The 27,390-nt window shown below is 38.3% G+C and overlaps 1 protein-coding gene across 3 annotated transcripts; it reads right to left on the bottom strand.

The window, feature by feature from the left end:
* Positions 1 to 1,644: 1,644 nt before the first annotated feature.
* Positions 1,645 to 26,908, bottom strand: LOC117288815 (GPI mannosyltransferase 1-like). Of its 3 annotated transcripts, none has more exons than XM_033769665.1 (6): positions 26,808 to 26,908; positions 7,774 to 7,943; positions 6,705 to 7,261; positions 6,053 to 6,311; positions 4,082 to 4,183; positions 1,645 to 3,154 (listed from the first exon to the last, which is right to left on the bottom strand). In XM_033769665.1, exons 2-6 carry the CDS (start codon positions 7,921 to 7,923, stop codon positions 2,972 to 2,974), a joined length of 1,251 nt encoding a protein of 416 aa, XP_033625556.1. In that variant the 5' UTR covers positions 7,924 to 7,943; positions 26,808 to 26,908; the 3' UTR covers positions 1,645 to 2,971. The 3 variants fall into 3 exon arrangements, with proteins under 3 accessions (XP_033625556.1, XP_033625557.1, XP_033625554.1); XM_033769666.1 differs by lacking the exon at positions 26,808 to 26,908 and adding an exon at positions 9,830 to 9,922; XM_033769663.1 differs by lacking the exon at positions 26,808 to 26,908 and adding an exon at positions 9,202 to 9,360.
* Between the last annotated feature and the right edge of the window lie 482 nt (positions 26,909 to 27,390).

The raw sequence follows: 27,390 nt of genomic DNA, 5'->3' as shown, positions 1-27,390 counted from the left end.
CCATAAATGGCCGACCGTGTTAGTTAGCAAAGAAAAATGAAAAACATGCAATTTTGAGGCAAATTTGTGTGGATCATTGTATTCTACTATCTTTTTTATCGTATGCATTTTATAACAAATGGTTACAAACAATTTCAAAGACTAACTCGACTGATCCAAGGCAACGTGTGTTCCTTTAAGACTAGTCTTATCTCGAGTAGGGAGGAAACTAGGACTAATCTTAACTTTTTAATATCTCCTAGGACTAGTCCGAACCTTGCTCTTCGAGAAATCGACCCCTAGCCTGGAATTTCATCTTTATAAGGGCAAGGCCATTTTCCTGTTGCATGGCAAAGGGCACTTCTATTGGAATATCTTAAAATCTATGGGAACATTTTTGAAGGGGCACCAAGGCCAAGACCAGGGGAGAGGCCGTGTCCTTTATGACCTCCTTTGTGTCATTCCAAGTCTGAGGAATAAAGTTGAATACAAGAATAATTTTCCTTTTACAAATAAAACTTCTATTGACCCAATTCACCTGACGTCATCTTCAGAATATTATTGGCTGCGCCATACTGGTGGGCAATGTCACTGTGCGTTATTCTGTGAAGTGCGCATGTTAGGCAATGCGGCGTTTATACGTAAACCTATTGCCCACCAACATGGTGAACGCGGCACAGTCGCCGCGTGTGACGTGCGTGCAAGGGGTCAATACTGGATTTTTTTCCAATCCATGCTACTACAATCTAATCGGGAAAAGAAACTTTATTGAATAATAATAATTATGTGTTACATTTGCATCAGGGGATAGATTTGGTTTAACCCTTACAACGATGTATGTAAGCACTGTGTACTCGCTACTTTTCCCTGACATCTGTGAGAAAAAAATCACTCGCATATTACTCAGTTGGGATTATCAGCGCGAGTATTTTGCCTACAGAGTTTTTTCCAATTTTTTTTTTCACAGAACTCTGGGGGAAAGTACTGAATATACAGTGCTTACACATCGGTGTGAGGGTCAAACCAAAATTAATAATTATTTGAATAATGATTCTTGTTGTTTGGGAATCATTTCAGGATTAATTGAATCGTGAAGTCATACGAGTGAATACTTTGATAGCAAATTATTGGCGATTCTAAAGACTTGTTCTTGTTTTCATTTGGTTTATTTTGTGCATTTTGATTATTTGTTTCTCTCAACCCTGTTACCAGGGTGACCATCGAATAACTTAAAAAGGGTTGTACAATCTTACGTTATTCATTGGTGTTTTTTATATTAAAGTATTTCTCAACCCATGCAGTATTTGGAAGAATATTTTATATTTCACTGTCCACTTTGGGTTCCTTATATTTTTTCTTCTTCTCATTTTTTACACATTATTACTAAAATATGTTTTGTATTATTTGTTGAGCCACTCCAGCAATGGCTTCTTTGTATTCTTTATTCAACAGTGTTCTGCTGCAATATTGGTGCAGTTTATAGTATTTATTTTCAAGATAGTTTCAGATACACAAAGTATTATCTTTATCACCTTTTTTTCTAGTATTTCTCTTCCACGGCAGAGTTGGTGCAGTAAGACACAGAAGTTTATTTTTTTTAATAACTAAATCAGTATCTTGAGATCTGGGCCCAAGTTCATAAAGCCGTTAAGCAGAAATTACTGCGTTCAGCTACCAATTAGCGGTGCAACAGTTGCCACAATGCAAACTTGAAATTCTGGCTGGTAATCGGGGGTCGCTTTCACAAAGAGTTAGGCGGAGATAGTAAAAACATAACTTGAGATAAGATTAGTCTTAACTCTTTGTGAAATCCACCCCAGGTCTTTTAAGTAAGATTTTTCTGTGCTTAGCAAGTTTTTATGCTTACAGGCTTATGGTATTGGGCCATGGTTCTGCTTACCATAAGCATGGGAATCGGGGCAGGTAACTCCGCTCATACTTCATGGGTTAGCAGGGAATATTTTCCATGTTACTAAACATTCTGCGCTTACACAGCTAGCGCAGGAATTTGGTGCATGCCCAGTAAACCGAGAATTGTGATCATATACGGTAATCAGAGCCATAAAGTTCGGCCCAGATAGTCAGCAACCATAGTTTCCATGGTAACAGTGGCATATAAGGAGATCTATCTTGATTGGATATCGAAAGCATTGTAAGATTGAAGGTAAAACCACTCAGAGATTCGTTTGAATTGGGAAACTGCACGCCACATGTATACAACCCACGTTAATACTAATCTTACTATCAAAGACATACATGAGACGCTGTTTGATTATTTATTTCAACGTAGAAGTAACTTTTATTTCATATCCAGAAACAACACCTCGTTTACAGTATTTTTTTGTTTTGTTTTGTAGAGTTAAAGCATAAAACTCATCTTTGTTCACACAACGATTTCATTGTATTTTTTTTTTTAGTAATTAACAATGTGTTTATATTGTAAAATATAACTCAGGCTGAAATTTAATCTCTTTTTTTTTGTTGTAGAAATTATTTGTCAATTTGTGAATCACAATATCTGGGACATGTTGTAGCGATACACAAAGCATCCAGATTTTAAAATCATTTGAGCTATCCTTTTATTAAAAACATCATAAATGCAATCCTGGTATCTCTCATTGTAATTATTTTTGCTGTTCTTGGCATGAAGGTAGAGAAGATGCTGTAAGATTTAGACAAAACAATAAGATTTTTGGGGTTGAACAAAGAATTGACTAGAGTGGGATTCGAACCAACGACCTCCGGATTAACGTGCCGGCGCTTTACCAATTTCGAATAAAAGGTGTTTTTACATGACCATTTTGAGCGGCCCTTTAGCAATAAAACCAACTAGATAAATACACTGTTTATCAATAAGAGTGTGGTTAAGATTCAGGTCTGTAAACGCAACAGTTTCTTTTAGCTCATTTCGGTTCAAAGAATTAACTCCGTTCAGATTTCACTCGTGTCTGAAATGTTGTCCCGGACTTCAAGTTCTTTTGGTATCTTGCAACTATCTTTGGTCAATTAAAGTTAGTTTACCATTATTAAACGTTCGGTGGCCTTTGTAGTTCAGCATAATTCTAGTTAAGATTGCAATATTGATAGAGAAGAAGAGAAGTCCAGCCAACCACAGAGTGATGAAAGTGTTCTGTCCTTCAAACTCAAGATAGTACGCAAAATACAACCACAGTGCCTGTATAGAAAATAACACATGGACAACTTCAGGAATGAAATAAATAAAAACAAATGAACAGAAACTTTTGTTAAATTTCTGGAATGACATCTAGGACAGAAAAAGTATTTCTTATGTAGCGCTCATATCCATAACTCAGTGATGCTCAAGGCACTTCGACATTATGTTGGACTACGAGAACGTTTGAATTATGAGACCTACTCCTTTTACACAGCGCCATGTAATTGTTAACAAGGTGCTGTGGCGCAATATGCAGCCAATCAAACTGGAACAACGGGGCGAACCCCCTTCTCTTTGTAAAAGTGCACTAGGTTCTTTTTGGCGATAACATAATACATGGGACCAATGGCTTGTACATCGGAAGACTGAGGTATCAAAGTTAAAGTGTTTTGCTTAAGAACAGCGGTGTCAAGGCTGGGACTTGAACCCACACTCTGCTGATCAGAAATATCAGAGCTTTAGTCAGGTTCTCTTAAAGACTCTGGACACTATTGGTAATTGTCAAAGACCAGTCTTCACACTTGGTGTATCTCAACATAAGCATAAAATAACAAACCTGTTGAAAATTGGAGCTCAATCGGTCATCGAAGTTGCGAGATAATAATGTCTCACGAAGTTGTGCTTTCAGATGCTTGATTTCGAGACCTCAAATTCTAAATTTGAGAGGTTTCGAAATCAAATTCGTGGAAAAGTACTTCTTTCTCGAAAACTACATTACTTCAGATGGAGCTGTTTCTCACGATGGTTTATACCGTCAACCTCTTCCCATTAGTCGTTAACAAGAAAGGTTTTATGCTAGTAATTATTTGGAGTAATAGTGTTGTTGCCTTTAACTACTAGGCCACGACACAATGCACAAATCCCTCCCACAAGACGCTCCCTCATCATCTCTTAACTGCCCCATAAACAAAGTAATTGTCACCTTACCTGACCAAAGAACCAGAGAGCTGAGAGAAACAAGGTTTCTTGAACCTTTATCCCGAGGAGTGGAACAACAAGAGGTAGGAGGCAAAGATACCACAGGAAGTACTGCAAGAAAGAAAAATTACAATCATTATAAAGGACTATTGGAATGAATTTGGGTTTTCCTTTGCCAATTTTTTTTTTCAAGAAGGATATCAGTTTTTGGGGTAAACTTGTTTTTCTAACCCATCAAATTTTGTCAGAAGAACATTAATTAACCCAAAACTTTTGATTTGATTTTAAGTTAAAGGAACGTTACAGAATTGGTAGAAACAAAATTCGTGAAGATCACAGATTTACATAAAACTTACACGGTCTATTGATGATGATAGTAGAAAACATCCCTTGAAATATTTATATCTGAAATGTCATATTTGATGAGAAATAAATAATCTAATTTCGCGTTTGTAGTTTATCGCTCAGTGAGCGTTTTATTCATTTTTGTTTTAGCATCGATACAATGCAAAACTTGGAATCAGTTTTTCACTATTCTCTCGTGACCCAGATGGCCGATAGATCTCAAACTTGTGCTAACACTGCCAGCAACTTTTTTGCTAGCAAAACCAATTCTGTAATGTTCCTTTAAGCATCAATGCCACACTTTTTCCAAATGCATAAATTCATGCTCTACAGAAACAAAATAATATTTCTTTGAATGATTACTGCAAGCTGAATAGAGGGCAGAATTGAAAGTTAAAAAGTTAAAAACTAATTGTTAGAACAATAAAAAAAAACTTAACAAGAAGAACCTTGGGGTCGCTATTTCAAAATACCAGCATACCTCAAAATTATTAATATAAACCAACAGAGGGGGCTATTCTAATTGACTGGTGATAAATTGAGGCCAACGTCATAATATTTCTGAACCAACAGAGGGCGCTACTCAGAAAAGGGTTGACAATAGTATTGTTAGAAAGGAGAATAAACTTTATGCACATGCCGTCATTTACGTAGGGTGCCCGCACCTAGAGGTCAAAAAGAGATTGTTCATTGGCCAATCCTGTGCGCCGTGCGTACAAATCAGTGCGTTTTGATTGTTTTGTCACTGTTTTACCTCTAAGAGGGCGGCTGGATGAAGTCAATGCATAAGGTCTATAGGGCAATCCCGAACATTATCCTGATCCATTATGGGTGCATTCGTTTAGCTTCCCTGGGTCGACCCCGGTCTGCCCCAGTGCATTCGAATAGCTTTGACATCATTCCAGGGGCTCACCCGGGTCAGCCCCCAGTGCCCTGCTTGTGGAGTGGGTCACTTGGGGGTGACCCGAGGTGCACGACGTTACCACGAGAGGGCGAGTGTGATCGTTCGATTAGCTCTTGTCTGGGGCTCACCCGAGTGAGCACCGCGGGGTCGACCCAGGGAAGCTAATCGAACGCACCCTATAAGAACATGAAGAGATCCACTTTTTATAGTAAAACAAAATTTAACTAAAATGTTGATTGATTCTGTTTCTGTGTGTTTTACACAATGTTTTCTCACCATGATTGATTTCCTTTCACTTTTCTAAAGGCTTCCAAAACCTTTCAACGTTTTTTGAACCCCTTCAAATCAGACGACCACTGAGGTACCTCAAAAAAAGGGAACTTGAAGAAAACAAGTAAATCTATTGCACCTAAGAGGCACTGGACACGTTTGCTATTTTCACTTGGTGTATCCCAACATATGCATAAAATGACACACCTATGAAAATTTTGGCTCAATTGGTCATCCAAGTTGGGAGAAAATAATGAAAGAAATGTGTATGCTTTCAAATGCCTAAGTGGTAACAGGCCCAAAGTCTTTCTCAGATTAAAATATTTTAGTGAGAAATTACCTCTTTCCCCAAAACTACGTTACTTCAGAGGGAGCCGTTTCTCACAATGTTTTATACTATCACCAGCTCTCCACTGCTCATTGCTAAGTAATTTTTTTTTTAATTACCAAAAAGTACCAACCTGTGAGGTGCAGACTTTATTGAATGTCACAAACAGGAATGTATGGATGAAACAGCAAAATGCCACATCCCTGTAGTATCTCAGAGACACCGTTAATAATAACACAGCTTGAGGTATGAATGCAAGCAGACCAATGGTGACCGACATCGAAGACTCGGACGTCAGATAAAGCATGTAGAAATAAGGAGAGAAGTTGTGGCGGACATCTCGGCGAGTCACATGGTACAAATAGGTCTCATCCAGGAATTTATTACCATAGCTGGACAGAGGAATAGAAGGAAAGGGTCACACAAGTAAAGAGGAATGAACGTACATTAAACCTTTTTACAAATGGCATTTGAATAGTTATGGGACTAACAAAATAACCCACGGCACCCACAGCAATTGCCATGGTGCCCTCTGCTTTTGCTGAGTTCTAACATAAATTTACATTTTCCTCATCGAAGTGCCCTTACCAGAGGAAAATTGTTGTGTGTCCATTAAACAGTAGGGTGGCATTGTGGCCCTGGCGACAGTTGATTTGGGCTGATAGCCAAAATCAGTTAAAAGTAGCCGTCGCCTTGAACTGGCTGTCCGGCCTTGTGAATTGAGCGATCATAAAATATAATAAATATTACAAACCATTTTGATCTCTTAAGGTAGATATACTTACCAATAGTACATTGATGCTGTCAGCAATATGAAGACGGTCACCGACACACACACAAACTGCAACCTGTCCCGAGTGGGATACAACAGCTCCATCGCCCGTCTCAACAAACCCCTCCTCGAGGGGTCATCTGGTTTTCTTGAAGGAGCTCTCTCTGTAAAGTCAGTGCCCAGAAGGAAATAGATGGGGAGGCAGTATGTGATTGGGTATATCTTAACATGGACTGATACGGCATACAGGAAAGCAGCTGTTTTCGTCCAGCGTTTCATCAGGGCATAAAGAGTCAACAGAACTAAAGCTGACATTACAGACTCAGCATTCCCACGACTCGAGACGGTGATCGGCAGTGGATTCAGCAGCCAACAGAGGGCGCACTTTAAGGCTACGCTCTCGGAATAATGTGAGAGTCTCAGCATCCATAAGATGAGGATGCCTGTGAAGACATCACACAGGATGAAGAGGAGCTTGCCGAAGGTTGGTGAGAGGAAAATGTTTGGTGTGAGACACCATGCAAGGAGCGGTGTGTAGCGATAGGTGGCTCTCTCGTAAGGCGATAAACCCTGGTCAAAACAAAGAAGAAATAAATAATTTGATAGAATTCAACGGAGATGATCTTATAATTTGTTTTTACCCTTCCACTGAGGTATCTTAAGCACTGTACGTTTACTCAGTATGTTCCCCCAGTTCTGTGAACAAAAAATCAATTGTGCCGGATTCGAACCCACGACCTTTGCATTGCTAGAGCAAATGTCTTACCCCTAGACCACTGAACTAGTCCAGTGGCAAGAGGCAGTTTGAATCCTATGTGTTAGCAGAACCTTAGCAGTGGGTACCTCAACGACTTAAAGCCATTGGACACTTTCTGAACAGAACAAAAAGTAAAAGTTCACAGATTTAAAAATAACTTACAGGGTTTACAGAAGGTAATGGTGAAAGACTTCTCTTGAAATAATATTCCATGAAATGCTTTACGTTTTGAGAAAAACATTAAAACAATTATCAATTCTCAATATCGAGAATAACGGATTTATTGTAAACACATGTCATGACTAAGAAAGGGTTTATCACTAACCTGTGTGACGTATCTGGCTGCATCGGTGAAGACATAATAATCCACATCAGTGTATTTTACCAGCATTGTTCTATCTTGCCATTCTCCATACACCATTAGAGCAAGCCTTATGAGGAATGCAGTGTAACAATAGAAACTAGCATCTTGCATCGTGGCTGTGTCCCAGGCTTCTGTTGACATAAAATAAAACAAATGATCTTCAAAATTAAATCAGAAACTTCTACAGCAAAAATGCAGTGACAAAAGGATGCCACTCTGCTAAAATTCCCTTAATGGGTTCGAGTACATTTTGTCACACAAAGTCCACATATTAACGTTGAACTTACACAGTTAATAATGATGGCAGAAAGCTTCCCTTAAAATATTACTTGCTGAGCAGACCGTGTAAGTTTTAAAATCAACCTGTGGGCTTTGTGTTTTGTTTGTACCCTTCAAAAGTTCCTAAACCCTTTAACCAAATCCCGACAAGTGACCACCTCGGCTCCCAAACTATTGCCTGGACCCTCTTTGGGATATGTAGTTACGATAATGATGTCTGCGAGACTGTCAACGGGAGGATGGAGGGCAAACTAATAACTACGTAGTACTACGTACTAGTTGCGATAACATAACCCTCCTCCCGACGGCGAAACCGGAGGCTTTATCGCAACTAATAACTATGGGCTTTGATAATTTCTAATAGAAAGTACACGTTGTGTACAACAATGCTTGGGGTGTCGTGGCCAAGTGGATAAGAGCACCAAACTCAAGCACTGATGCTTCTGTTCAGCAGAGTGTGGGTTCGAATCCCGGTCGTGACACCTGTGTCCCTGAGCAAGACACTTAACTATTATTGCTTCTCTCTACCCAGGGGTAAAATGGGTACCTGTGAGGGCAGAGATGGTTCTTGCAATTGGTTTAGCCGAGTAGCGCATAATATTGCGCACAGGCTGTATACTCCCCAGGGAGCTGAGATGGTTTAAGGAATGATTTAAAGGCCCAGTGACCAGGGGTAATAAAGTCAGTAGCGCTTTGAGACACCCTCGGGCGTAAAAAGCGCTATATAAAACGGTCTATTAATTATTAACAATGCAAGCAAGATGCAGGGTAAGCAAGATACAAGTAGATGTATAGTTCAAAAATCACATATTATTTTCACACAGGTTGGGAATGACTCTTTTTAAATAACAATATGAATGCATATAAAACTATTAGGCCTTTTTATAGAGCGAATACATGTACACATGAGTGAACTATCCATGGTCAATTATAATTTATCTTGTCAACGAACATGGTCAGTGAACTTCTTAGTTAGTTCACATAGATAGGAAGTAATTTGACCCACATGAAATTTGGCCCAAGCCTAGGGCTAGGCCTAATCATAACTTTATTGTTTTTTTGTGGAACCAGATTACAGCATCGAATTCAGAACCCCGAACATCTACCGACCAAAGTTAATGCAGCATAACTTCAATTGTTCCTTTCATTTTCAAGCAGACTTCCTCGAATCCGAACCATGATCCATCACATCAAAATGTTGAGGTTTCTGTGTGTTCAAAACCTATCACACGTGCCGCCATCCCAGCATTGAAAAAAATGTCAACACCCATGGAGCCTACTTCCGGTAAAACGAGAATGTTCCATTGTTTCTTTGGGGGTGTATTGGAAAACGTTGGGAAAATAATTGAAAAGTTGACGCTGTTCGTTGACTATAAAATTAACTTAGATGTCATTATTATACAACTATTATAACTTTGTAATTAACTGAGGTGAAGATGTGAGATATTTAAAGGATTTTGGTTACCTTTTGAAAATGTTTCTAAATTTCAACCCTTTTGCCATTGACCAATCAAAAGGCGTAAAAATTGACTCGTGGTTATCATTTCAACATGGCGGGTGAGTGACAGATGAAATGTGTAAAATCCCTTCCGCTGAAACGCTGAAATTCTTCGCTTATTTACCAATTTCTCTTTTAATTTACAGACCTCAACTATCTATCTCAGAACTTCGACGACGATTCACAAGACTGTGAGTATTTATTTTTGTTTATTTGTTGTTTAAAACTCAAGATATAAACCAGTTTTGAAACGCCATTCTTCGCCCGTGCACTGGACCGAGTGGAGGCTGCCCACACTGCCGTGTGCCGTGGCAGTGGGCGAGCGCGATGTTTTCGTTACCGAGTCAAGTCGACCTAAAACCACCTTGTTGAAATAAACCTAGTATTTTCTGCCAGTCGCTTTATTTTCGTGGAATAACATCAGGTGTTAAACCAAGTGTTATAAATAGCATTTGTGGATGACAACTTTATTTTTTTTAAATGCTGAAAAAAGAAAAAATTGTATGAGAAAATTTGTGAAACTCCGGACCAGAGTTTCAAATGCAGCCAGCATGCCCAGCCAGCCATCATGATCATGGCCATGCCAGCCAAACAAACGTTTAAAAAAAATTATGAGGGTAACTGCTACACACTGGTTCTTTTTACTTTTTTTTGTTTTAAATGTATGTAAATTGTAGGGTATGCCTAATTTTGTAGTTAACATTTGTTCAACAAGAAACTTGTCGAGCGCAGCCTTTTAAAATTCAAAATATGAAAATGTGTGCAAGCCAATTTTAAAATCAGCATGCGTGCAATTTCGGAACTTAAGTCAGTCCTCATTTACATAAATATTTGTGAAGATTGCAAGGCTGAAGCACGACGTTGACTCAAAGTATAAGGTAGGGTTTCGGACAAAGCGGCAGTTTAATTAACACTGGCGCGGTTGTTGTCAAATTATTGTTTTGTTTTAGCAGACTTAAGTTTATTGAAGTTTAACTAGACATTTAAATGGCCTATCGATACGGAGTGTTGAGTCAAAGACAACTCATAGCTGGAAGACGACATACCCACCATTTCAAAGCTGGCATGTGCAACTGATCCAAAATTTTTATTGGATTACCCGTATTCTTGCATCACAGCATAACTCAGTAAAGACAAATAATTTCATTTAAAGGTTGGGCCATAGATTAGTTTTTGTCAACATTATAAAGGAAAACACAATGAAAGTCACATGAAAGTCTTAACTAAATACAATGTCTACTTCCTGAGATTAGAGCAAAAAACGGTCACTGTATTTTCACAAGAAAGTTGACTCCATCCACCAGGACTGGAATTTCATCTTTGAGAAAGCAAGAAAGTTGACTCCATCCGACAGGCCTGGAATTTCATCTTTGAGAAGGCAAGGCCATTCATTTTGAAAATGGCAATTCAGTTGGAAAATCTATAAAGTCTATGGGAAACTTTTAAAAGGGCACTAAGGCCAAGACCTGGGCAATGGAGGGCATGGTCTCCGTGTGGCCTTCGTTAAATTCCAGGCCTAATCCACGTTTAGCAAAGTGACAGCAGATGCCAACCGCATCTCTGGATGCATGAATGAAATCATGCATGAATCATTTCTTAGATTCACCAAGTAAGTTTTTGGTAGTCGTTTACCAATTTATGTAAATGCCTCAAAAGTAAAAGAATCGCCGTAGCCTGAAAGCAGGCCTGTTTGCTTTGTGTTTTTTTCTTTGGTAAAGGGCACCCACCTTTTGAGGAACAGGGATGAGATTGTTCAGACTTTTGGCTGAATTTAGACTTTTTATGTGCAGACAATATTTGTTTCAACAAATGAAGAAATCCTGCTCATTGGTCTACTTCTCTAGTGCTTTGGATACTGTTTCCAAAAGCTCCTTGGAATCTATAACCCCAGGGGTTGCCAAACAGTAGAAATGGCATCATTTCAACATACCTTTGAATTTGTATCCAAGTTTCAGACTATTTTGTTAGTAATGACTCTCACCCGTAAGCTTGGGCGATATCAATTTATTTTATTCACGATATATCGCCGACAATATGTCGCGATATTCGATATAATCGCGATTAATGAAATTTGACATCATCAGTCTTCAAACTCCAAGTGAAAGTTGTAGAAGAGACAGTCATAGCTTAAGAGAGGTGTTCTAATGACCTATTCTTCTGGTTTTACTCCAAACCTATGGGGTGCAAGATGTCTCAGCTAGCAAATACATCGCGATATTTAATCGATATGGCGATATATCGCGATTATAGCGATTATCGTGATATAGCGTGATATATCGTGGCGATATATCGCGATATATCGATATTTCGATTAAAACCAAATCCATCCGATATCGAAATCATTTCCAAATTAATATCGCGATATTCGATAATATCGTGATATCGCCCAAGCTTACTCACCCGTGGAGGAAATTGTAAATTTCTACTGGAGCATTTCATTGACCAGGAGGCGATTTCCTCCGTGAGGTATCAGGCATGTAAAAGTCTGAGGAAACCTGTAAAACAGTATACTGCCTTGGACCAGAAACACAAGGGAAACCATCTTTTAGTCTCGGCCACATTTAATGTGGGACCGAATCTTGTATTAAATGTAGTTGGAGCTTAGCACTTAATATAGGGTTTCTATGCAGTGAAACAATATAATATAATGGCAATAACTAAGTAAGTGTACATTTTAAGTGAGATGATATAGCTTAAACATTCGCACATACATTTAACATGTAGATTGATCTAAATAAGTGGGTTTTGAATTCAGTCGTAAACAAGTCCAGTGTAGTGGAGGCACGGATGTACATCATGCATGTCATGTGGACGGGAAGGTTTTTCCAGAGAGTGGGTGTGGCAATTGAAAAGGAGTGTTTTCTAAAGCAAGTGCGAGGGGGTAGGACCAGTGTTGAATTATATGTGGGTGGTAGACGATGATCGAAGAACACGAGACGATGGTTGCTTTTTAGGAATAAGTAATTCAGAGATATATTTAGGGGCTAGGGCATTATTTAACTTTGTATGCAAGAGGAAGAACTTTATATTGGATCCTTTGAGATAAAGGGAGCCAGTGTAAGGAGTGCAGAACGGAAGTGACGTGATCTGGTTTCTTTGTGCGGGATACAAGACAAGCTGCTAAAGTTAATTTAGTGGATAAGTTGAGAAACCATTGAAACATTCTTTCGTCAAGTAATCATTTAACTTAAAGGATTTAGGTACTCTTTGTAGGACACAAAACCAGTGTCCACAGATTTAAATTAAACTTACACTGTTTGAAGATAATGATGGTAGAATGCTGTTCCCTTAAAATATTAGCCTACGTACTTGCTGAGGAGATGATGTATTTTTAGAGAAATGAGTAGAACAATGTCACAAAGATGATTTTCGTCTCAATGAGAAAAAAAATCGTTTTTCAGGTTAAAACTGAGACTTAAATTGTTATGCCTTGGTGCCTTGAAGTGTTTTGACAGTATAAATTTACAATTTCCTCTTAAGGTGCCCAAGGAGGAAATGCCTTGGCGTCCTTGCCCTTTCAACAACGGAGCATATCAGCCTGCTGTACACATGCATGTAATGTTGCTTATATGTACGTAGGATTTGACTGCGAATCTTCATGTTAAATGAATACGAGCTCAAAGGTGATTTTGGACGGAGATTGTTGTAGGCTCAAGGCTGATATCTGGCGTAATTCACGAGCCTCAAAGTGTGACGTCAGATGTTCAGGCTATCTCATCTTGAGTCTAGTCCTACATTAATGAGCATGGATTTATTTCCTCGCTGGACCACACGTAGAGTTGCGTTAATAACCCCTTAGTCTCATCTATGTTTGGTTCATGACTCCCACTGATTAGCCTTATGCTTCACTGATAACAAATAATGAGACATTTGGCATTCGTCGTTGCACCAAGACTTTGAAGATCATCTTGACTTTGAATGACGTACTGTAGGCTTCTTGCTTTTCTTCAGCCGGTGTTATTTTCCCCTTGATTTTGTAGCGAGATAATTGCTTGGTATTCCCTATAGAGGAGTAGATAGAGTCTTGGATATCGTGGTATTTTTGGAACAAACGACCACGAGTCTAGCAACATGAATGTCATATGCTTCTAGTACTCACTGTGTATTTTCTTCGTTAGAGGTTTTTCCAACCAGGTTTTCACCCGTACACCAATGTGTATTATAGGCAGTGGACACTATTGGTAATTGCTCAAAATAAAAATCATCATAAAACCTTTCTTGATTAGGAGTAATGGGGAGAGGTTGATAGTATAAAACAATGTGAGAAACAGCTCCCTCTGAAGTGACGTAGTTTTCGAGAAAGAAATATTTTTCATCGAATTTGATTTCGAGACCTCAAGTTTAGAATTTGAGGTCCCGAAATCAACCATCTAAACGCACACACCTTCGTGTGACAAGGGCGTTTTTTCTTTCATTCATATCTCGCAAGTTCGATGACCGATTGAGCTCAAATTTTCACAGGTTTGTTATTTTGTGCATATGTTGAGATACACCAGCTGTGAAGGCTAGTCTTTGACAATTACCAATAGTGTCCACTGCCTTTAAAGGCAGTGGACACTATTGGTAATTACTCAAAATAATTATTAGCATAAAACCTTACTTGGTAACAAGTAATGGGGAGCTGTTGATAGTATGAAACATTGTGGGGAAACGGCTCCCTCTGAAGTGACGTAGTTTTCAAGAAAGAAGTAATTTTCCACGAATTTGATTTCGAAGACCTCAGAATTAGATTTTGAGTTCTCGCAATCAAGCATCTGAAAGCACACAATTTTGTGTGACAAGGGTGTTTTTTCTTTCATTAATATCTCGCAACTTCGACAACCAATTGAGCTCAAGTTTTCACAGGTTTATTATTATATGTATATGTTGAGATACACTAAGTGAGAAGACTGATCTTTGACAATTACCAATAGTGTCCAGTGTCTCTAAGCATTGTTTCCCAAGTTTTATGAAAAAGAAATCTACTTAGGCAAGTCACTCGGGGTGGGTTCCAACCCACGACCTTTGCATTGCAAGAGCAGATATGTCTTACCGCTAGACCACCAAGCTAGCCAAGCTCCTAGATGCAGTTTGTTTACTGTTAGCAATAAATGGCAACAAGATTTCATTAAATTTGTAAAGCTGATAACACCTTAAAAAGAAAACTTTTTTTTTTTTTATGCTGTAAAGTAATTTTAATTGTACCAACTTTTTATCCTGACTGTCATTTTTTTCGTTGTGAAAACCTGATTTGACAAACTTTTATCAGATGCTGCAGGCCTTGAATTTAGTTCTTGAAGGGGCACAACAATTTCCTTCTGCTAAGGGGCACTTCTACGAGGAAAATAAAAATTTGCATTGGAACTTTGCAAAGGGCACCACAGCAAAAGCATCTGCCGTGGGTTATTTTAAGACCTGAAACATAACACATTACAGATGTCAGTCAAACTTCATATCTTTTTTAGTTTTACTGACAGTTGTGATGTTTTTCTTGGCTTTAGCTTTAAAATAAATTGGACTCAGAGGGGAACCCAGCGGCTGACAGATGTGCAGTCTTACATTTTGTACCGTGAGAAATATACATAATAATGTTGAGTGCCGAGTGGTTAAGAGCATCAATCAAATTCAAGTTCTGGTGCTAAGTCACCGGAGTGTGGGTTTGAATCCCGATCGTGACACTTGATTCCTTGAGCAAGATACTTTACTATAATTGCTTCTCTTCACCCAGGGGTATAAATGGGTGCCTGCGAGGGCAGAGGTTGATATTGTGAATGAAAAGCTTTCGGAGCGCCACGGCAGCTCGGGCTGTATACTCCCTAATGGGAGCTGAGAAAGATTAAAGGGATGTTTATTGGCCCAATGACCAGGGGACTAATGTAAAGCGCATTGATACGGTTTATTGGGAAATGCACTGTATAAGAATTTGTTATTATTATTATTACACACAACGACCATGATGTACATAGCTGATTACATGCATACATTTTTGAAACGCTGCGCGGTCCCTCAAATCTCGTTGAATGTATTCAAAGTTGAATATGAGGAAATATAAATGGGCAGGGCTGGAGTTACACGCAGGTCTCGAGGGCCATGGCCTCTGTTGCCCCCTGGTCTTGGCCTTGGTGCCCCTTCAAAAGCTTCCCATTGACTTTACAGATATTCCAATGGAAGTGCCCTTTGCAAAATGAAAATGGCCTTGCCCTTTTGAAGATGAAATACCAGTCCTGAATGGGAAATATTTCCTTGATCTTTATTCCCTTGTATTTCAACTTCATTGGGAAGAGAGAATAAGATATTTCAGGAAGTCTTATGATAATGGAGGACTAAGTCTTAGAAGCGCTGTGGTATGATTCCGTCAGTGAAGGAATTCTAGAGTGATGTCAAGTTACAACAGACATGTTAATACCTGTAGGTAACCTTTTATGTAGTGAGTGGGCGATTGATGTGGGTGACTCCCATTTGAAGTAATGCTGTCATGTCAACGTCACGCTCAGGAACTGCCAAAGGCTTTTTGGCCATTTTTGTCTGGTCGCATCTTGGAATACAGCGGCAGAAAGCTGCAGGATAGTCGGAAATCCTCACTCAAAAATCATGTAAGGATTAGTTATGGCATGTTACTTTATGATCGCCTGTTAATATATTGCATTAGGTGCATTCATAATGTGTGATAAAATACATTATGTAGTTGTAGTGGAGTTAGAAATATCATTCATTCTTAAGACGCATGTATGCATCTTGGAGTCTGTGAGGATATCGATAAGATGTGTTTTGAATGAGGTCATGTCTTGATATCACCTACTAGTGGAGAACGTCTATTTAGAAATCTTGAACTTGGTGAGTTATTTCGTAAAACTTGTTCAATTATGTCTTTGCTTTCTTGTGTTTTGCCCGGGCTTTTGGCTTATAAATAACTTGTGGTCTGCATGCGGGAAGTGTCCTTTATTTCATATATTTTAATCTTAGACTTTTTGTGTGGTTAGCTGTTTAATTTCGTCCATTTGTGTTTTTATGTTTAGGCCTAGTGTTCATTTTTAGTAAGTAATTTCCCTTTTTACAGAACTTCTGCCAAGTCTTGTCACTTTTTTGTACTTAATCTTTGATGTATTTTTATATTTATGCGAGAGCTCCCAATTATCAGCTGTTCTTGATGTGTCACCCTCGTTAAATATCGTTTAATTCAATAATTCAAAAAATTGAAGTAAAGACGGATTGTAGAGCTTGAAACTTACACACCTTTAACTTTATGTACAGTAAGCAACAAAGTTAATGACTTAAATGTCCTTAGTTTTCAATTTGGTATATCTTGAAATGTTAACTTTGACATTTCAACTATACACTTGGGAAAGGATTTAAAACAGGTTTTATTTAGTACTGCACTGAATTATTTCTGCTATATTTTTTTATCAATATGAGGATTCCTATTTTATTTTAAATAAGTACATGATCCAATGAGCAGTTCAGATTTAAAATGGCATTTTTTTTGTCCCTATTATTTTATTTGTCGTAAATCACTTTTCGATACAATACTGTACTATTTTTTTTATTATAAATGCAAGTTCACCTAATACAAAGAGTAAAGCCACTGTCAGTAAGAAGCTTTTAAAAGGAGACACTCGTTTAAAAGATGACAGTTACTCAGGGGAGCTGAAGGCAGGAATTGATATTCCTCTTAAAACAGTCTAGATTGTAGGATGGAGGGAAACATGCCCCAGGCAAAGAGTTGAAAAGAGAGTTCAGTACTGGGAATAAAGCTGCTGGAATCTGCCTTAAACATCTGTTCCAATTAACAGCTAATATTAATTGTCTTTCCTTACACACTCAGTGGTCATATTTTTGTGCTGGCTAATAAAATACAAAGATGGAGTGCTATATGTAGCTTTTGCAGTAGTGTGCCCTCAAGCCATGGTAAATACAGGATCGTATATGTGACTCATAGATTTATTATAGGATATGTAGATGACTAACCCATATTGCAATGGAGTCTCTCCTCCAGTGAGGGGGGGGGGGGTAGCTGCAATCTGATATCTTACATGTCTTAGCGCTATGAATCAGGCTGTAAAAACCACCTTCAAACTAGGATTAACCTTGTCTCGGTGCTTGGATAATACCCAGCTCGATTACACCTTGCTTGTGGGCAGAACACTAGCTGGGTATTTACTGTACGTGTACATCTTGTAGGATACTGGGGTGTGTTGGAGGACTGCTATTTCATAGTACCGGGACCTTGGCAGTCTACAAATTGTGAGAAAGGATTTTTATTTTTATTTATTAGAACATGAATGTGGTGATTTTGATTCACCACATTGGCTGCGTATCATACATTGTACTTGGAATGTTAAAAGTGGACGCATTGAATACAAGCTTGGCATTTATTATTCATGTAGAATACTTGGGAGTGTGGAGGACTGTAATGTATACCATGTTCTAAGTACTAGGACCTTGTGAGTCTGAGACATTATATTAAAGATTACTTGTGAGAAAGGTTTTTTAATTTTTTTTATTTAAAAATGAAGTCTGAGACATTATATTAAAAATTACTTGTGAGAAAGGGTTTTTCTTTTGATTTGTTTAAAAATGAATGTGCTGTTGACTTAAAAATGAATGTGCTGTTGACACTCCACATTAGCTAGGTATGTTAGGGCCTACAAAATTCAGCCGCACAGCAATTTCCTTTGGTAAAGAGGCACTTCTATGAGGAAAATGTAAATTTGTAGTGGAACTTGCAGAGGGCACCAGAGCAATAGGACAGGGCACCACGGCGAGTGCTGTGGGTGCAGTAGGTTATTTTGACGACTAATTATACACTACTTGAAACGTTGAAGAGGATGCATTGAAAAAGTTCTTTGTTTGAAAATGTGTCATCTTACCGTAATTACATCCGAAGCATGATCTGTTACTTAACTAGGGAGGGATGAACGTGGTTTATTCTGATGCACATATCACGAAGTTCACATCTAATACTATGCGACACTCCTAAACTTTGCTTACAGGCACCATGTTCTATGCTTCTAGGGATTCGGCAAAGCATCTTGCACCGTGGCTATTTTTGTGCAGGGAATGGGAGACGTTAGGAGACGCTGGCGGCCAGCAGACATAACTATCCTTTCTCCTGCGGGTCTGAGCATGCGCACAACTGGGGAGAACCCTGAAAAGGACCGTCCAGAAGTCCCATTGTGCAAGGGCACATGTAAAGTGGAGTAAGGAATTCTCAGCTAAACATTAATTTAGATGTTATGGTTCGCCATTTAAAACCATGCTGTTGTCAACGCCCCCCCCCCCAATTGCCCCACCGCTCTCCAATGCCCCTCTCCTTTGAACTGCTTGTTTCAATTAGACTACATGTATACAATACGTACATGTAAATGTCAAGATCAATATTGTTATTATTGCTGCCCCTTCCTAGTTTGACAAGGTTCAATTGAATGCTTGATGGAGAGCCCCCTTGGTCTTTTGATGAGAAGTGAATTGTCTATTCTTATTTCATTTCCCCCTTGAGTCCACCACAGTTTATTGATCCAAGTGATACTAACTCATCGTTAAAAATCAAGGCGTATCTTTTGATGTAGAGTCGGGGCTTTCAGTGTAATCTAGGCTGACATTTGACTAGACGCAAATTGATTTTATATTACTCATGGATGTACTATGTACTAGGTATAGTCTGTATTGTCTGTCTTAAAGGCATTGGACACTATTGGTTATTACTCAAAATAATTTTTGTATAATAACTTACTTGACAACGAGCAATGGAGAGCTGTTGGTGATAAAACATTCTGAGAAACGGCAGGCACCCTCTGAAGTAATGTAGTTTTTGAGATGAAGGTAACTTCTCACTCAAATATTAAACAATTTTTTAAGGGATCTGAAAGCACACAAATTTCTACAACAAGGGTGCTTTTTGTCTGAGTATTCTCTTTCAACTTCGATGACCAATTGAATCAAAATTTTCACAGATTTGTTATTTTATGGATATGTTGGGGGACACCAAGTGAGAGTACATGTCTTTGACAATTACCAAAGGTATCCTATGCCTTTAATCAGAGACATAGAGTCGTATTGAAACAGGTGAAGCGATAATTACTGTGTAGTAATAAAGTGGTGTAGCTGAGACTTAGTCTGGATTGAACGTGACTTGAGACTTAACCACTTGGGAATCGGAGATCTGTGAAGGGCAGGGTTCGAGCCACCTCAAGCTCATCGTTGGGGTTCGCTCAAGGTTTTTTGCTAAAATATACGAGATATAACGAGATATAACGAGAAAAATTACTAGCTATTATTTAGTCCTGTAATGCTTCACACATTTTTATCAGTGCCTGATATATCCTAACACACAGTAAATAACCTGAGTTTTACCATTTGGACAAATACTGGTACTCTGTAAAACGCAACTAGTGGACAGAGATGTTATTTATCCGTTTTTAACAGGAAATCTGTTTCGTTAAACCCTCCCTCCCCCCCCCCCCAAAAAAAAAAACAGTAAAAAAAAAACAAAATAATAATAATTATCACTCAACTCTTTTTTGGAACTAAGATCAAATTCATTAGATTTGCACCCTATCCCAAGTGTCACGACCAAGATTCGAACCCACACCCTGTTGACTAAACCATCGGAAATTGTATTTGATGCTCGAAATCGCTCAGCCATTTAAACCCTACACTAAAGCTAGTGTAGTAACCCCCTCACCCTAGCGACTACCCCGAAGTACTAAGTACACAGGTGAACATGTACAAATGTACACAGCTACTGCGTTTAGATGTGCTCTACTGATGTCACCAAACATGCCAGATGTAGGCTCACATCATTCAGTATTTCCCCCTTAAGTCCTTTGTTTGTTTTGTACAAACTACTTCATTGTATCCACAGTATACAAACGATGTACATGTATGTAGTGGGAGTTCTGTAGTATAGAGCTTGATGTGCTTGATCAGAGTGTATCTGAACCTGTATCAGTATCACGGGGCAAGGTCCAAGCTTCGACTTCAAACCCACAGTTTGTCGATTCTCTTGAGATAGACATGATATGATTAGCGGATGATAAATATTCTACTGCGTGCATGCAGTTCAAAGTTTGAATTGTTATTACATGTATAATGGCACCAGGGTGGCTGTATGTGCATATGAAAAGTGTTGGTAAGATCCGTTTGAATATCAATCCATTTCTTACCAAGTAAAACTCAATAAAGAAAACAGTTTAAGTTTATTTTACAGCTTATTTTTTAAACAGTTTCAGTTTATTCTCTGTTTTGGAGGGGGGGGGGGGGGCTGTGATTCAATTTCTTTTCTTATTTAACAGGTATTGAAAAGCAAAGTGTACCTTTGGTTTTTGAATAGTTTGATTGTTTTATTCCTATCCTACATAAATGTAGATGTTATATAGATGTTACAACAGAACTGACCTAAGAAAGTTTTATTTCAAAAGATGGTATAGTGTTTCTGTGATAGCGCCAGTGTTGTAGCCACGGTGGGCGGTGCTGGGTGGGGCCTGCCCAGGACTCTCAATTTTTGCCCAGCACTCTGAGAAAGACATATTATGCCTCCCGGCACAGATTTCAAATATTGTCCACTTTGCATTGGTCTGAGACACAGCTTACATGTATGATAAGGAGTGAGAAAGAACACAATCCAAAGGCCATTCAACTTATTGCATGGCCCTGTGACACGAACAGTTTGGGAACCTGGCCCCACTTCAGCAATAATGGCCCCATAATTAAACATGAATAATTTTGTTGATCCCCTTGCTCCCAGTAGACTTCCAACAAGATTTGATTCACTGCCCACCACTAAAATTGGTCTAGCTACAACCCTGGATAGCGCCGAATGTGGAGGGATGTCCAGCCGGGAAGAATTAACTGTAACTGGAAAACACAATCATGCAAAAACTTTTCTCGGATTGAAATGTTTTTAAACCCCCCTCTCAAAAACATTCATCAAAGAAGAATCGTTTCTCAAAATCTTATACACTATGAACAGCTTACAGTGCTTTTTACCAAGGAGGTTTTTAAATGGACCCTAATTTTTTCCGAGTAATTACCTATGGTGTACCTTCCCTTTAAACGGAATTAGTTTTTTAAATTAGCCAGTGATTTTTCTAATAAATTCCTTTTCACCCCCAAACCAAATGATTAATACTATCATCTTTTGACTACAAATTGTGCTTTTTATTAGGCAAAGTCAATTGATAATATAGATGGTGAATCAATGGTCATGGTTTAATTATCTAAAGTAAAACTGTAGTTGAACTCCAATTCAAATTGTCAGATAACAAAACATTACAGAATGAAAATCCTTCACAGTGAGCTAGAAAGTGAAAAGTGACTAGCGCCCTCTGTTGTCCACAGAAGTACACACAGCCCTGCAGGGTATAGAAACTCATATGTAAACTGACTCCCAAGTATAATTCTTTCAACAAGAAAACTACTTGAACACGTGTTCTGTTAATTATTTCAGTGGGTGTGCGATGAATTTGAATTTTGTGATGGTTCAAGTCAACAACAAAAATCGCTAATAAGCCACACGAGATATTGCAGGAAGGTACATGTAGATCAAGTCGTACCTTTTGTTCTCTTTACAGTAATTATTATGGGTTTCAACATTTAGATGAAGATACATCTTATCTGTTCTCATATTACTGGTACTCTCAAGACATTTCACTGATGCAAACGGGTCTGGCTTTGGACAGTGGGTTGACTTTGGACGCATGATAAAAAAACTATTATTTCATGTATGTTTTTTTTCTTGTTTTTTTTTCTTTTTCTCTTCTCTTTTATTTTTTTTCTCTCAAAATATTTCTGTTTATTTGTTTGGGGTGATGTATGGATAATTAAAACGACTACAGTTCTCCTGTGTAATTTTACGCCTTAAAGGCAGTGGATACTATTGGTAATTACTTAAAAATAATTATCATTATCAAACCTTCTTAATTACGAGTAATGGGGAGAGGTTGATGGTATAAAACATTGTAAGAAACGGCTCCCTCTGAAGTAATGTAGTTTTCGAGAAAGAAGTAATTTTCCACGAATTTGATTTCGAGACCTCGGATTTAGAATTTGAGGTCTCGAAATCAAGCATCTGAAACCACACAACTTCATGTGACAAGGGTGTTTTTTTTTCTTTCATTAATATCTCGCAACTTCGACGACCGATTGATGAGCCCAAATTTTCACAGGTTTGTTATTCTATGCATATGTTGAGATACACCAAGTGAGAATACTGGTCTTTGACAATTACCAATATTGTCCGGTGCCTTTAATTGTGTTTCTGTGTTTCCAGGGATCATGTTTGTATAGCCCACTGTATAACGGATTTAAACTGGGATACCAGTGATCACGCTAGTAGAACCCGCCGATAACTGATTTAAATTAAATAAAACAACTTTGTTGCGAGATAATAATGAAAGAAAACTAGATATAGTGTTTGTAGTAAACAAACACTAGTTGTTCGGCTATTGTTGGGTAGGTGTTTGAATCAATGAAAAAAGTGTTGTTAATACCTCGTCAAATTGCAAAGAAATCAAAACCAAACAGTTTTCTCGATGTGTAATAATTTTATGGTAAAGCATCAAAAAGTGTACATTTCAACCTAAAAGCCTTTAAATAATGCCTTTTCAAAGCATTTTACAGGCACTTCCGGTTTAAAAAGGTCAAAAGGTCAAGAGAAGGTCACCAACATGCCCATTTTTGTGAAGTACATGAGGCCCTTTCATATGATGTATAGATTGTCAAATAGCTTTTGTGGTCGAGGAAATGTGAACTGATGAATAATGACGACTGGATAAGAGACTAACTAACCGAAAGGTCAATGTTTGTTGAAAACGCCTTGAAAACAGACTACGTACTTACAGCCCTTTCATATGATGTATACATGTAGATTGTCAAAATAGCTTTTGTGGTTGGAGCCTTATGCATAATGACGACTGAAGCAGAGACTAACTAACCGGAAGGGAAATGTTGGTTGAAAACGCCTTGAAAACAGACTAAAAATGAAGCTATTTATAGGAGAAGAAAAAAAAAATAAAAAAAATAAATAACACACGTTGTGTGTATGCCTAAGTGTAATGTTTATGCACATACCAACAGGGGATTTACGTTGTTCTTTAGACGTGAATTTTGAAATTTTCAACCTCTCTTTTGAGCCAGAAGACAAAATCAAAATGGGGTCATGTCTGTGAGGCGTTTACAGAGTTTTTAATGCCCTTTCCGATGATGTATTGATTGTAAAAAACCCTTATGTAGATCAAAAGTTATGATTTTTTGAAATAATAAACTTTGAATTAGTGTATCTCGTCAACCGATGACGTCATCGTGACGTAACAACTTTTGTATCATCTACTGGTTATTGTCTACCTGTGTGCAAAGTTTCAACCTAATGCAAGCTTCGCATCTATGGTTTTGCTTGCGGACAATCGACAAAAAAAAAAAAAACTAAAAAATGAACAATAACAAAGAGTTGTTCGGGCTGTTGCCCGAACACCTAAAAAACCTTTGTCACATGAAGTTGTGTGCTTTCAGATCTGAGTTCTCAAAATCAAGTTCGTGGAAAATTGGTTCTTTTTTTAAAAAAAATATGTTACTTCAGAGGGAGCTGTTACTCACATCGATTTATACTATCAACCTCTCCCTATTATTCGTAATCAAGAAAGGTTTTATGATAATAATTATTTTGAGTAATTACCAATAGTATCCACTGCCTTTAAACCATTAGAGTAGTACTTGGTGTATTTGCAGGATGACGCTATCCAAGACTCCACTTTGGTTTTTAGACTCTGACCCCATGGAACCAGCATGGTTTCCTTATCATAAGATTCCATCACACTTTCCCACACTCCTTCCACACTGAGACGCCCAACCACATGGGGCTACACATGTTAGCGGTGAAAATTGAATTTTCCTCCCGTTTGAGTCCTTCAATCGGTTTCGCAAACGAGTCTTAATTCTCCCTCGCTCCCCATGTTCCTCTGGAGGAGGACGGGGCCGGGGTCCCGAGCAGACAAATTCAATTGAAGCGGGCCAGTTGTTTTTGCACTGTGTATCCTGAGGTGTCGTGTTACCATAAATTGGCCAAGCCCAGGCTCCGAGCGCATTGCGTGCCTCCTCTCTTGTGGAATGCTATGAATACTAACATTTTTTTTTTTCTAGAGAGAACAAATCTTGTTACACAGCGAGTAGCTGCGGCGGGGATTTTGGTGGAAAGTCGGACCAAGTTTGTCTGTCAATTGGTTTTGAAATTTGACATGCAGAGATAACAATTTATAGTATTTGGACTTGTAATCAAAAACATGTTTCTTCACATGTTTCTTGATGTGAGTAAGTGTGGAGTTGCACACAGCGGTTTGGTGATAGTGTTGTTCAATCGAGGTATTGTTGTAATGCAAACATATTTTTATAACGCAGAGAAATTCCAGATCTAACTGTTTAGAGCCCTGCTGTTGTACAAGTACACTGTACATATTATTCCATTGAGCACTTTTAGGCCAAATAAAAAAAAATACCAGTTGATCGTCCAGATTTTTCCAAAAAGAGGAGGATGAGGGTCTTTTTATTTGTTATTTTTTGTCCAAGATGGCTGCTAAGTATTTTTAATCAAACAGGCCCCGATTTCTTTAATTTGAATCCACTGCAAACTTATTTTATATCTATTTGTTGCATGAGGACCTGTATTAACAGGGTCCGATTATTACACTAAAAAGATTTGCTGGTAGGCATTCGCTAATTTTGTTTTCTGAATCAGACGGTTATACATGTTCGAGAGCATCACGGTTAGATTCGGAAAAAGCCCCTAGGCCAGTCCTTTATAAAGGATGGATTTTAAAAATAAAAATAAAAAAAATTACGAAAAATAAAAAAAAGTTTTAAAAAAAAGGATGCGGCCCCCCAAAAAGGATGCGGGTGGGGTTTGATTTAAAATACTTAGCAGCCATCTTGGACAAAAAATAACAGATAAAAAGTCCCTCATCCTCCTCTTTTTGGAAAAATGTTGACGATCAACTGGTATTTTTTTTATTTGGCCGTATATATTCACTGTTCATGTGTGTAGCATATTTTATGATGGAGTGGGGTCAAGAGTCAACATTCAAGGTGCACCAGTCAGCATATTATACACGTACATGTAGGCCCACACTTCAAGAGTAGTATTCTCTGCAACTGTTTTCAGTCTGTAGTCTTTGTTTGGCAAACAAGACCTATTTATAAATCATGTTTATAAAACTTTTCACAGTCAGATTCTTTTCCCAGTAAGTCTTGACTTGAATTGGATTATCTGTTGAGGAGACTGTAGTTCTTAAAGCAGGGATAAGAACAGTCCTGTATGCTTCGTTTTTGAAAGGGCAATGGCACTAAGGCATTTTCCTTTTGGCAAAGGGCACCCTATGAGGAAATTGTAAATTTCTACTGGAACATTTACAGGGCACCAAGGCAATGGCAAGGGGCAACGGAGGCAATCGCCTTCGTTGCCTCCGTGAAGTGTCAGGCCTGCAATAATGTTCAGACTTTTATCTGAGTTTTTTGTTAATGTCTGCCTGGTAAATATAAAATTATGTAATTTTCCCCCAATAAAATAAGTCAGACTTGATCTACTCACTCTAGCGATGAGGATACTGATCTCAGAAGCTCCTTGGAATCTATAACTCCAGGGGTTTTCAAAAGGAGGAAATGCCATCATTTCTACGTATGTAAACCTTCCAAGATCTGGGTCCCAGTTTCAGACTTTTTATTCTAGTTTCAGACTCTTCATCAGCAGTCACAAATCACTCCAGATTTACGGCAATACATCAAAAACGTGACGATAGTTTTATTGCATAGACCCTACATCTACATGTATTCAAAACAATCGAACGGTTAAAAAAAACAAAGGTATACTTTGCCTTTAAATCTTCCCTCGGAATATCAACTGAATTATCAAACTCTTTTTGTTGTAAATGTTACATACCCTCACTATTTTTTATTTTTGAACAAATTCTTGTCTTGCTTCAAATCAACGCAGCAGTCTTGGAAGTAGGTCAGAAGTTTTAAATTGCCTTTAGCTGACTTTACGGTAATTAGTAGGATTTGAAACTTTGCATGGTGGGAGTATAATTAGGTGAGGCTTTCGGTAGCACCATGTGTAAATCTCTTTTGAGTGGTGTTGGTTCCGTTGGTGTAATTGATGAATGTATTTACTCAACTACCCTTAGGCCTACTTCTTAATATTGCTACAGCATTTTACACAATCGATCCTAATGAAACATAAATACACCATCTTACATACCTTAAGAAACCTAACTGCATCTTGCCTCCTTCCATCCTTCCTGCTCCTTCACATCCGCAATCTCATAGAGAACATCTGTAGCCTTCAAAGAGATGGCTGAGCACAGACTCATCTTTATTTTTTAAGTCATTGCTCCACCCTGCATGGTTCTCCTTGATGAACCTGGTTCCGACACTAACAAGGGCCTTCAAGAATGACTACTTCATCTAACGTCGTCTTTCACACACTGTTGTAGACAAGTTAATAAGTTCATTAATATTGAATAATTGGCAAGTGTTTGAGGTGCATGACTCTGGAAGAATGCCAGATGAAGAATGCAGCTGGGGTTTTGGTGAAGAAAGTCTTTAAGAAGAGGAGGAGGCAGGGTTGTACAGGGTGCAATTATTCAGCTGTCACAACTGCATGCCTGTTATGCAGTTATTTCTGTCAAATGAGAATAGATACACTGGACTGGCTAAGAAAACATCATTTGGAATGTAATGTTATTGACACTTACAACATGAACTAAAACGGGCTTGGGTACACGCACAGCCTTATACTTATTGTAGCCAGGTACTTCGTTCATTGAATCATTATTCTTCAT

The sequence above is a fragment of the Asterias rubens genome, chromosome 4, assembly GCF_902459465.1.
Source record: "Asterias rubens chromosome 4, eAstRub1.3, whole genome shotgun sequence".
NCBI lineage: Eukaryota > Metazoa > Echinodermata > Asteroidea > Forcipulatida > Asteriidae > Asterias > Asterias rubens.
Note: the sequence above shows the minus strand (reverse complement) of the source record. Positions and strands in the feature narration are given on the sequence as shown.